Source organism: Falco peregrinus, unplaced genomic scaffold, assembly GCF_023634155.1.
Source record: "Falco peregrinus isolate bFalPer1 unplaced genomic scaffold, bFalPer1.pri scaffold_40, whole genome shotgun sequence".
Taxonomy (NCBI): domain Eukaryota; kingdom Metazoa; phylum Chordata; class Aves; order Falconiformes; family Falconidae; genus Falco; species Falco peregrinus.
The window spans coordinates 1,548,479-1,560,766 of NW_026599607.1; the positions used below are offsets into that span (position 1 = coordinate 1,548,479).

A 12,288-nucleotide genomic window follows, 5' to 3' on the forward strand; every position below is an offset into this window, starting at 1 on the left:
CATAAGGCAACCTGGTACCAAGTGTCCCCGAGCCCGGGGGTGCAAAGGCTTTGCTTCAGAGCAGAGACATGGCCTGGGCAAGGGAGAGCTGAGTCTTGAGCCCTCGGACTGTGCAATGAAGTGCTGAAATGGGCTCTGCAGGGCTTACTGAAGCACTGAAGACATCCTCCCCGCCCTGCCTGCAGAACCACCAGACACACACATACACACACGCTCTTTTAGGAGTACTTGGATCCTTTGCTGCAGTCTTCCTGGTGTCCTCTCTAGTAATGCGTTAACAATAGTTGATACTCCTGCACAAAACTTTTTCTAGTAAGGGAATTGCCACAGCAGGAAATAAGTGTGTCCCCCCAGGTGAGGCAAGGCCCGTGAGGGATTGCCTCATCCTGCTGCCCAGCAGGTTCCCCTGCAGCCCCAGGGACAGCTGGAGGGAGCCCAGAGGGGCAGAGGAGGGAGGCAGGGAGAGCTCAAAAGCAGCCCTTGGTGGGAGGCTGCTGAGAGCTCCCTGCTGGAGAAATCTGCAGAGCCCTGGAGCCGGTAAGTGTGTGGCTGCAGGGCAATGCCTCTGCAGTTCCTAGCCGGGTCTGCAGCAGCTGGGGCCCCCCCAGCCTGTGGGACCGTGTGGGAGCCTTGTGCTGTGGAGGAGGCCAGTGTGCTGCAGAGCAGGGCTTCCCTGCTGCAGCGTGGGAGGGCCAGGGCATGTGGGCTGCCTTGTGCCAGGGCCGGCTGCAGGGCTGTGAAGGTGGCTGTGCAGGCAGGGGTGCCCAGGGCTGTCCTTGCCAGCAGGGTCCCTGCAGCCCAGGGGGCTGTGTGCTGGGGCAGGGGCTCTGCCGCCTGCCAGGGGCAGCTCTTCAGCCTGCTGGGGGGCTCCCGTGCAGCTCTGGGGGCGTATGGACTGAGCCCTGATAGGGAAGGATCTCTCTGCTGTTGAGAGTGTGCCGCAAGGGTGAGCGCTGCTTACAAGTATAGGTTACCCTCAGAATATGTCTGGATGAGACTTTTTGTATCGAAGGTCAGCGCAGGGATTGCTATGATAAATCCAGGGCTCTCCTCAATCTGTGTTTTCAGTTTTCTGTTGTTGGGGGCAGGAGAGGGAAGGCGGAAATGTTAATGGAGAGCTCGAGTTTGAAGATGTCCCTGAGACTCCCAGCTGTAACTCTGAGTGATGAGGAGGTCTGCCAGGAGTCTCCTGAAGTGCCCTCAGCCACTCCTCCGCCTATGAACAGCAGCAGCAGCACCTTTGCTGGAGCCATCAGGGTCGTTCTGAGCTGCCCTTTTCCCCCTGCGGGCAGGACCCTGTGCCCAGCCAGTGCCCTTCAGAGAGGCACGTTTGTGGGGGGCCAGTGCACAGAGGCAGAGATGTGGTCTGTGAGCACTGACAGGGAAAGACCTGGCACAGGGAGATACCTCCCACAAGGAAAGTCTCCTGACATCCAGGATATTGCAAGGACTGATAGGAAACTTCAGACAGAATTGTTGTTGAAGGGAGAATCAGAAAGCTCTCTCTGACCATGTGCAGTGCAGACCCCTTTCTCTGAGGCATCCCCCTGGCCTGCTCTCCCCCCAGCAAAGCCTCTGCCCTCAGGGCTGGGGGTCCCGAGGCGTGAGCCACCCCCTCTGCAGCCAGAGCTCCAGCAGAGCCGCGGTGCAGCTCTGCAGCCACGTGCCCCGGTCCCTCTGCAGAGCACAGGGGCTGAGAGCAGCTGCCCGGCAGTGCTGGTGTGTGGGAGGTGGCGAGCAGAGCTGGGCAAGGGCAACGCTGCCCTCAGTGCCTGGCTCGCTCGCCCTGGACACTCTTACCTAGACCATCAGTGCAATTTTACTTCTTTCTCTGCCGTTTTGGGTTAGTTTTATTCTCTAGCTCTTGCTGTCAGGCTCTCTGGGGATGGGTGTTTCAGCTGCAGAGTCACACTCTGACCTTGTGGGTCCTCTCCTGCAGGTGTGTCCATGGGAACAAGTGTCCCAGCTTTCCTCTCACCCGTGGGGCTGTGGGCAATGCCCTATGTGGGGCTGGGCAAGGGGCTGGTTCTCCCTGAACCTGATGCTCTTGTTAGGGCACTTGGCTACCTCCTTGAAGTTCCCTTCCAAGCAGTGCGTTGCCCTCCAGAATGGAAACCTGTCCCCTCGCACCCATTAGGGATCTGAAAGCCCCACGTAGATGCGTAGAGTTTCTGTGATGGAGAAAACACTGCTGGGGTGGGTGAAATGAGCTGTGTATCCTTTGCTGTGGGTGGGATGCTGAGTTCTGATGAAAGTCTACAACCTTTACTGGTCTGTGGTGGGTCAGACCGTTCTCAGCAGTGCCTTGTGGTATTTCAGGGTAACATGGGAGTGTGGCCACCATTCATCTCAGGAAGGTGCAAGCCCACAGAAACTGGGAACCAGAAGGACAGACCACCTCCCCTCACTGGGCAATCACCCACAGGCAATCCTCTTGCCTCACAGACCTCACTCTGTTCCACCGGAGGGCAGCAAAAATGCTCTGCTTTTCTGACATCTGAAAATACTCAACAGGAGAGATGGGGGGGAGCTGTGAAAAAAACTAAAGCTCTCTTACAATGCCTTCACCCTTCCCGTTCCTTAGCACTGGCGCTGCAGACGCTGACCAGCCCTTCTGCGTTGGTACTGGTTTCAGAGGACAAAGTTAAACACCAGGACTGGTCCCTGCCCCCACCCACTGCTGCAGAGTGGGGCTGGCTGGTCAAGAGCCCGTGAGCAGATGCCCTGCTCTTCATCACCCACACGGCCAGCACCAAGCAGGGCTGCAGCCACACAGCTGCAGGAAGGTCTCCGAGAAAAGAGAGGGATGTCTGTGTGTGACGGGGGGATGGTCTGTGGGAAATGGCTTTGATTGTGCTTGCAGAAGTCTCCCCTAAATTATCGCTGTCTTTTTCTCCTGTGACAGCACCATATGCCCAGAGGCAGCAGATGTCCAACAGCAGCTCCATCACCCAGTTCCTCCTCCTGGCATTGGCAGACACGCGGGAGCTGCAGCTCTTGCACTTCTGGCTCTCCCTGGGCATCTACCTGGCTGCCCTCATGGCCAATGGCCTCATCATCACTGCTGTAGTATGTGACCACCACCTGCACACCCCCATGTACTTCTTCCTCCTCAACCTCTCCCTCCTCGACCTGGGCTCCATCTCCACCACTCTCCCCAAAGCCATGGCCAACTCCCTCTGGGACACCAGGGACATCTCCTACTCAGGATGTGCTGCACAGCTCTTCCTGATTGTCTTTTTCCTTTCAGCAGAGTGTTCTCTCCTCACCGTCATGGCCTATGACCGCTACGTGGCCATCTGCCAGCCCCTGCACTACGGGACCCTGCTGGGCAGCAGAGCTTGTGTCCACATGGCAGCAGCTGCCTGGGCCAGTGGGTTTCTCAACTCCCTCCTACAGACAGCAAATACTTTTTCACTGCCACTCTGCCAAGGCAATGCCCTGGGACAGGTCTTCTGTGAAATCCCACAGATCCTCAAGCTCTCCTGCTCACACACCTACCTCAGGGAAGTGGGGCTTATTGTGGCTAGTGTCTTAGTAGTTTTTGGGTGTTTCATTTTCATTATTCTGTCTTACATGCAGATCTTCAGGGCTGTGCTGAGGATCCCCTCTGAGCAGGGACGGCACAAAGCCTTTTCCACGTGCCTCCCTCACCTGGCCGTGGTCTCCCTCTTTCTCAGCACTGCCATGTTTGCCCACCTGAAGCCCCCCTCCATCTCCTCCCCATCGCTGGACCTGGTGGTGTCAGTTCTGTACTCGGTGGTGCCTCCAGCACTGAACCCCCTCATCTACAGCATGAGGAACCAGGAGCTGAAGGGTGCAATGTGCAAAATGATAACTGGATGTTCTTCTGAAGGAATAAAATTATGAATAAAATTTATAATGTAGTTCATCACAGACCCAGACTGTCTTCTGAATTTGTTGTAGTTGCTCATGGTATTTCATTTCTGACAAAGGTATCGTCCCCATTCTAATTCCTTCTGTGATTTTCTTTTCTGAAGGTGCCCTGCTCTCTCTTCATCTAACAAAGCCAAAGGGCCATTAGGCAACTTTATTTTTGCTGGGATTCTTCCTTCCAAGGCCTTTCTGGAGCTGCAGGGACTGTTCCTGTGTCCACAGACGGAGGGGAAAAGGTTCCTGGCATGGCAGCAGTACCAGGGAACACCAGCCCTTGGCTCTCCAGTGCTGTCCTCCTTCCACTTCCACACTCTCCTTCTGACCCCATGCCTTGGTGTAAGGCCTGAGTGCTCTGGCAGCTTGGTCACTGCCGTGCTGCATGGCAGTCCTGTGAGCGCAGGCAGGGGCAGGCAACGGGCACTCTGTGACGGTGCTGGCCTCCATAATATGTTCTGGATTTGTGGAGACCACCTGAATGCAGCACTGCAACGTGCTTCCTTGAACCAAGGTCCCCGTGCCCGTTGCTCATGACGAGGGCCATCTCCGCGAGGTGCTGAGCAGGGCGCTTCACCCCCGGGCTGAGGTGCTGCCAGCCTCTGGCAGGGGCAGCAGGAGGCCAGGCAGTCACTGTGCCTGCTGCAGTGCTCTGCCTCCGCACGTGCCAGGGACGGGCTCGTGCCTCTGAGCACCCCTGTGCGCGTGAGGCTGGGGTTCAACCACGGCAGCAGTGCATGAGGCCAGCTGAGGTGGGGACACCTCCCAGGGCCCGGCCGTTCCTGTGTGTGACTGCAGGAACAAAGGCCACTGTCCCAGGGAGATTCATCTCACCCGCCTTCGGCAGGCTCATTGCAAGTGCCTCGGTCTGATCACGGCACCCTTTCTGGATGGTGCCCTCAAATGTGTCCGAGCAATCAGGGAGGTTCTGGGGTCCTGGGAAATGGCAGACATCCAGCCTTTGTTCAGGAAAAGCAAGAAGGACAACTGGGAGAAATACAGGCTGGTCATCCTCACCATAGTGTCTGGGGAAATGATGGTGGAAATACTCCTGCAGCCATTTCCAGGTAACTGTGGGACATCAAAGGGGTTGCTGCACCCATACGTATTGAGGCAAGAAGGGGATGGTTTGTACCTGGACCTTTGCAAGGGTTTTGACTTTTTCTCCTGCACTTTCTGTATAGGCAGATGGGTGACTTCTGGAGTGAAGAAATGGAGGATACTGTGGGGGGAAGTTGGCTGGGGGCTTGTGGCTATGTCTCGAGCTAGCTCAACAGCGTCAGGGAGCGAAACCCGACCTTGGGAGAGAGACACAGTTATGCCTGTTGGAAGGAAGCCATGGGAGCAAGAGGAGAAACTTGAAGATAGGGAGTGGTCTGCAGAGCTTGTGGCCTTGTAGATAAAGGGAGTTGCTGAGCTGCTGTGTCTGTAATAAAAAAAGAGCCCAGAGTGGAAAATTGCTGAGCACAGTTACAGGCTGACACGTCGGCCCCCTGCAAAGGTATAAAAGGCTTGCTTGATTATTGATTAATAAAGTGTCTTCGAAGTGTCTTTGAGTGTCTTCGTGCCTTCGATCCTCTCCCAGAGTCGGTGCATCATACGCCACAGGGGCTCAAGACCAAATGTCACCAGTGGTCAAGTCCTCCTGGTGGCCACTGACTGGTGGCATCTTCCAGTGCAAGCAGTTGGGCCAACTGTGTTGAATGTCTTTATTGTCTCCCAGTACAAGTTGACAAAGTGGCTTTCCAGACCCTTCTGTGGATGATGCCAAAGTGGGCAGAGCCCTTGAGAGATGCCAACCAGTTCACCCTGCCTTGAGCAGGACAGCTGGACAAGGGCATTACAGGGGCCTCTCCCAACCTGAGATATTCTAGGACTCATTGACTCACTTCCCTGGAGAGCTCAGTTGGGATGGGATAGCAGGGGGAAGAAGGGAAAACAGAGGCGCAGAAGCAGAGACAAAACATGGTCCAGTAGAAACAAAGCAGTTCCCCTGAGGACTGTTCTTCCACCCAAATGGTAGGTAGGAAATCCATGAGATAAATTGGCTGACAGAAGCTTCCCTTCATCTGCTGGGTGCTGGGCCACGGGGAGGGTGACGGCTGAGGACGGTATCTCGTGGTCAGTTGTGTCTCAGGGACTCACATTCCAGCAGGAAGCCAATGGCTGTGACGGGGGCAGTGAGGCCAGTTCTGCCTGCGGAGGGGACAGGCCACCAGCAGCAATGTGCCTGGGAAAGGAGCGGTGAGGTCGCCTCTGCCTGACACAGCGCGTAGGGCAGCCCCTGACTCATGGCTGGCACACGTGCTGTTAAGCTCCATCTGCCCGTGTCTCGGGCAGGCCAGCAGAACCAAGGGGCTTCTTTCTTGCTTGTCACATCGCTGCTGCCTGAGAACATGGCAGCACCGCAGCACGCACACGGCTTGCTCGTGTCTATGCGAGAAGCTGAAAGGCTCGCAGCCTTGGAAGAGCGCGGTGAGGCCGTGGCATGGTCAGGGGAAAGGCCACAAGGAGGGTGACGGGTCGGGATGCCCGCCTGAAGGGTGGTTTCCCAGGTGGTGGAGCTTTCCTTGGAGGTAGGGAAGAGCAGGAGGGAGAAGCACTGCCACCCAGTGCAGCTGGGAAAGTGGAGACTGGAGGTCAGGAGGAGGAAATGTCACTCAGGGGCTTGTGCCGTGGTGGGAGACGTCGCCCAGAAGGAGTGTGAGATCAGTCCATGTCTGTGTGTTTGCAGGCACAGCGTGTGAGGGTGGGCAGACATCAGTGCATGTGTGGCAAGGGCAGGGTGAGAGCACGGTGGGGAAGCCAGATGGGTGCCTGCGGCCTGCCGGGGAAAAGCAGCAGCCGTGGGACAGCGTAGGACAACGTGAGATGGAAGGCAAAGGGCACGGGCAAGGCTGGAAGTCACCAAGAGAACCCAAGGGTTGTCCCCTTGCGTACGGCCATGGTCTGTGCCGTACAGGGTGCAGTTTATGGCATCTGCAGTGTCCTTGGCCATCTCTTCCTTTCCTGTGGATCTCTTTGTCACTGCCTTCCCCAGTTCAGCAGCCCCTCGCCAAGGAATAAACCACCCAGCAGAACAGTGAAACCCTGTGGGTCTCTCTGGAAGGGGTGGTTGATTCTGCCTGTATCTCCGCAGGTAAGTTGTTCCCCACCGACTGTTCTCCAGTGTCTCAGTCAGTCATATCAGGAAAAATCCCTCCCCGTGTACATCTACCCGACCACCTTGGTGGTAACGCTTTTTGTGCTACATGGCACATATCCAGCACCACCCCGTGCCCAGTGGAACGTTCCAGTACCTACTGCTAGTTAGTTCTGACAGCTTCATGAAATGCATTGGGCAATCACAATGTGGGTAGGGCCCCACAAAGACCAGAGTTCCATTTTGGTGTGTCTCGGCTTCATTTTAGTAACACACTTCACACTGAGTGTGGATTCAGTGTTGCCCAGGTCTGGAGGTCAGTCTCGTTCCAGTGAGTGTATTTTGGTCTTAGCCACAGTTACTCCCACTAGTCCCCAATGGGATGGGGATACCAGCTACAGGCATTCCTGCATGAGGACATTCAGGGAAATGGGTACCTACCCAACAATCACTCCTCCTAACAGCATTTATCGATTCTTCAACAATTTTCAAATGAGTATTCCGTGTCCATGACTCCTCCTGATCCCACCCAAGTTGAGGATTTAGCATACCACATCACAGGCCAAATTCTATACATCTCTAAAACATGTTTCAACACATATCTACAAAGGAGAGGCAAGTAGAAGACTCCAGCTTCCCTGTAGACAGCCCAGTCTTATCTGGGGTCGCATTTCAGTCATTCACTTATACGCTGTCTGGCAATAATGCAAGATACCAAACCTAGAACTTCATGATTCTGGAGGCAGTTTCAAGCATAAAGGTTTTTCTTGCTTGACAGTCCATTCTGGTGATGTGGCTGCTTAAACCCTGCTATGGCACGTCCATGGAGTGACTCCTTCAGGCTTGACAGCAGCGTAGGTGCTGAGCAAAATCTGGAAAGGTCCTTTCACTTCTCTTCAACGGTTCATCCAACCACGTTCTAAGATACACACAATCTCCGGGTCGGTAGTGATGTACAGGCACGTCCAGGGACAGATCTGCGCTCACAGTGACGTACCTCTGGAGAGAGGACAGGACCTTTCCTAGAGACTGAACATACTCTTTTAAGCCATGTTTCCCTTCTATTATTTTGGGATTCACTCCCATTTCTGTCACCTGGCAAGGTTTACCATGTATCCTTTCCAAAGGACTAACTCTCTCCTTCCGTTTACGCTGGATCCTGTATCTGTAGCAATGCTGAGGGAAAAGCGTCTGACTGCTCTCTCTGAGGTTCTTGGCAAATTTTACTCATCTGTCCTTTCAGGCTTTGCTTCATTCTTTCTACTTTCCCGCTTGATTGAGGTCTCCATGGAGTGTGGAGATCCCATTTTACCCCTCCTAGTTTAGCTAAAAGGTGAAGGGCTTCTACTACCAAGTGTGGAGCCCTGCCCAAAGAAAGTCCTATGGGTACCCCAAATCTCAGTATAATCTCTGAATGTACACTTATGATATTTCTTATTGTTGCGGCGAGGGAAAGCTTCCCGCCAGCCTGAAAAAGCATCTGTCATGACTAAAAGATACTGATACCCATTCTGCTGCAGTAACTTGGAAAAAGTCTAATTGCCAGTAATCCCCTGGGCTTTGTCAGCCCTGGGAAAGATCATTGGGGTAGGTGAGGGTTATTCTTCAGGTACAACTCAGGCTTCTTCACTCTGCTTTTTGTTTTCCCAGTCATGGTACATTTAGAACTTGCCCTTTCAAGTCTTCTACCCAACTCTCAATTCCCCAGGGAGTTTCTTGGTGCTTCCTTTTAACCAATTCACAGATAATTTCCTCTGTAAATTTTAGTTGATGCGAAGGAGTCACCCATCATCCGTGATTTGGGTTGCCTTCAGTATATTAGCCAACTGATTGTTTTCTGGTGGATCCTGTGGGCTCTTAGGTCCTAATTTCTGCCGTTTCTCTGGCAGGACTAGCAATATTTGACTTTCAGCTGCCTGCCGGGGAAAAGCAGCAGCTGTGGGACAGCGTAGGACAACGTGAGATGGAAGGCAAAGGGCACGGGCAAGGCTGGAAGTCACCAAGAGAACCCAAGGGCTGTCCCCTTGCGTACGGCCATTGTCTCTGCCACCAAGGCCTATGAGAAGACGAGTTGTCCTCTGGCCCTGGGGCCTCATGGCCTCCTTGTGACCACTTGCACTGAATTCTTCTCCCTTGAGTGATACTGCCCTGTGAAAGTTCCCAGCATTGGCCACAGCCTGCCAGTCTGAGGCCTGGCACCTGCACTCTGCTGCTCTCCTGCCTCACTGCCCCTGGGAGATGAGATTCCATAATTCCTTTGCTGCTGGAGCCAAGGTGGACAGGGGTGACACAGGGTTTCAGATCCAGCTGACCATCACAGCTGTTGGCTCATCTGGCAGCGGTGCTAAAACGCTGATGTAAAGAACCTGCATTCACCTAAAGGAACATTGTCACTGTGCTGTCCTGGAAATTTCGGGGTCGGTGGGTTGACCATTGGCCTCCATGAGCCCACCAAGCCTCTCCCTCACGGCCCACCCTCCTTCTTCACTCACTTGGTGTTTGTAGGGCTGTTTCCGTGCCCTGTTTCTCACTTTTTCTCTCCTACAAATGCTGCACACTGTGTTATGTCCTTTCTTCCATTGGTTTTTCACAGAGGTGCCGCTAGAATTACTTATGAGCTCAGGGAGGTAGCAGGTCCATTTCAGAGCCAGCTGAATGTGGCTTTCTTGGCCATGGGGCCAACTCTTGACCTCTTCTCACCTTTGTCAGCCCTACAAACCCCATGACCACTCCCAAACCCTTGCCATGTAAACCCACAGGGTTATAAAAGTCCCCAGTAAGATGTGAGGTCATTGATCCTAAGGCTTCCTCACGCTGGTTAAGTAAGAGTTTGGCCCCTTGCTCTCCCTGATTTAGGTTCTTTATGGCAGAGAAGAGACGCATTGGACCTCAGCTGTGGCACCACGGCCAAGATCAAACATGTAACAAAAACAGCGGATACCAAGTACCCAAAGCCCAATGCCTGCTAAATTTTGCTGCAGAGCATACTGGGGTGGTTGGCAGGTGGCACTGTTAACGGTGAAATGAAATGTCCCTAAGGAGAGAAAACCCAGCTGTCCTCAAGACCAGAGGGACAAAGGGCTGGACTGTGCAGTGGTGGCAGGAGAGGACATGTCTGTCTGTGTTGCCTCTGCAGCCCCAGAGGACCTGTGGTGCAGGTGAACCTCATGTCCAGGGAGGACAAAGTGCTTTGGAAAGTGTCCTTGGCTATGGACATCTTGTGATCCAGGAACACTGTGAAAATCGTTGGTCTGTTTCTCTAATGCATCACCACAGGGGTGAATGTCAGAAGTCCTGGCTAAGTAGGGAGTCACCAGAAGCCTGGGGGTTAGTCAAAGTGGTGCCCACCTACAAGAAGCGTAGAAAAGAGGATACTTCCTAGGACTGTCAACCTGATCTTAGTGCCAGGGAGGGTTGTGGAGCTGATCCTCCTGAGCAACATACAACAGCAAACACAGGACAACCAGGAGGTCAAGACCACCCAGCATGGGTTTGTGAAAGGCAGGTCCTACTTGATGAATCTGATCTCCTTCTGGGACAAGGTGACCTGCCACACCTTGAACACTGTGTTTCTGTTTTGGACCCCTCACTTCAAGAGAAATGTTGAGGTGCTGGAGCATGTCCAGAGAAGGGCAACAAGGCTGGTGAAGGGTCTGGAGCCCCAGTCTGTTGTAGAGCAGCAGAGGGGACTTGGCTTGTTCAGTCTGGAGAGGAGGAGGCTCAGGGGGGACCTTACTGCTCTCTAGAAGTACCTGAAAGGAGGTTGTAGATGGGTGGGGGTAGGTCTCTTCTCCTAAATAACAAGTCACAGGACAAGAGGCAACAGCCTCAAGTTAGACCAGGAGAGGTTCAGATTGGATATGAGGAAAAACATCTTCACTGCAAGGGTGGTCAAGCATTGGAACAGGCTGCCCAGGGAGCTGGGGGAATCACCCACTACCTCTGAAGGCTGAAGGTGAAGAAGGAGGACAGCGCTTTTGCTTCAGTTCATTGCTTCCTGTGCTCCTGCCTTGTACCACAGTGAGTACTTGGAAACCTTGCCATAGGCAACGCAAGGCTCTTACATCCTCCCACAAAAGCCCTCCATTCTCCAGGGTGGACCAGCCCAGCTCCCTCAGCCTGATCTACCAGGGCCCGTGCTCCAGCCTTGACCTTCTCTGTGATTCTTTACTGAAATGGCTCCAGCGTGCCAGTGTCTCTCTGCTATTGCGGAGCACCAAAGCTAGACAAGTACTCTAGATGTGGTGAAACAAGTGGGAAGCAGAGGGGGGGAATGACTTGCCGTGGCTGTGCTCCTGGTCATACAGCCCAGGAGGCTGTTGGTCACCTTTCCTGGTGGCTCCTAGTTTGCCTAATGCAAACCAAGGGCCCAGCCAGGCAGTCCCTGCCCTGTGTCATCGCAGGGCCTCGGTCCACTTTAGGGGCAGGACTTTCAATTTGTCCTTCTTGGGTATCACGAGATTCACAGGTGCTTCCAGTCAAGAGGAAGTTCCTCCAGTCTCTATGACCTTCCAGTGGGGATGGAGAATGGCCTCACTGGGACATCGGCCTGCTCACACAGCTCCCTGGGATGCCGCCCCTCCACCTCCCTGGAGTGGGAAGCATTGAATTTGGTCAAATGACTCCTGACACGATCCCCATCCACACTTGGCTGGTTCCCTCCAGAGTCCTGCCTTCAGGCACAAAGCTTTGGGACACGATGCTGGGGAAGACTAAGGCAAAGACGACCTGGAGGATGTTCAGATTTATCTAGACCTGCTCTTACTAAGCTCAGCAGTGGCCACACAGGGGCGTAGTTTATTTCTTAAACTGTTCTGCAAGTAGTGACAGATCCTCTTGATGCCCTTGAACATCTTGCAAGACCCCATACGAAGCAGGCTTTGGCTTCCCTGAAGACATCCCTATTTCTAAATTCCTCTTTGAGCCCTTGCATCCACCTCCAGGATGCTTCCTTTTCTCTCTGGAGATTCTTGAGGAATTCCTTCTTTAGCCAAGGATCTCTTTTGGCATGTCTGCTTGATTTCCTGCTCCTCGGTATGGACAGTTCTGCTTGGAAAATGCTTTCCTGAATGACCAGCCGTACACAGCTCTGCTGTCCTTGAGTGCTGCTGCCCATGGGACTACCGCTACAAGTCCCCTGAAGAGGCTAAAGTCTTCTCCCCCTATTTCATGAGCACTACAGCCAGGGCTGACACTGGTTTTCACATCCCTCAGCAGCACTGCCTGTTTGGCAAGGACCAGATTCAGGTGAGCGT

General features: G+C 53.9%; 1 protein-coding gene across 1 annotated transcript; it reads left to right on the top strand.

Annotated features, from left to right (window-relative positions):
• The first annotated feature begins 2,913 nt into the window (after positions 1–2,913).
• On the top strand, positions 2,914–3,870 carry LOC129783397 (olfactory receptor 14C36-like). Its single transcript, XM_055793372.1, has one exon. The coding sequence runs from the start codon at positions 2,929–2,931 to the stop codon at positions 3,868–3,870; it is 942 nt and encodes a 313-aa protein (XP_055649347.1). The 5' UTR covers positions 2,914–2,928.
• The last annotated feature ends 8,418 nt before the right edge of the window (positions 3,871–12,288 follow it).

Excerpts from the sequence above, each read along its gene's own strand:
- LOC129783397 (XM_055793372.1), top strand. The coding sequence starts at position 2,929 with ATGTCCAACAGCAGCTCCATCACCCAGTTCCTCCTCCTGGCATTGGCA.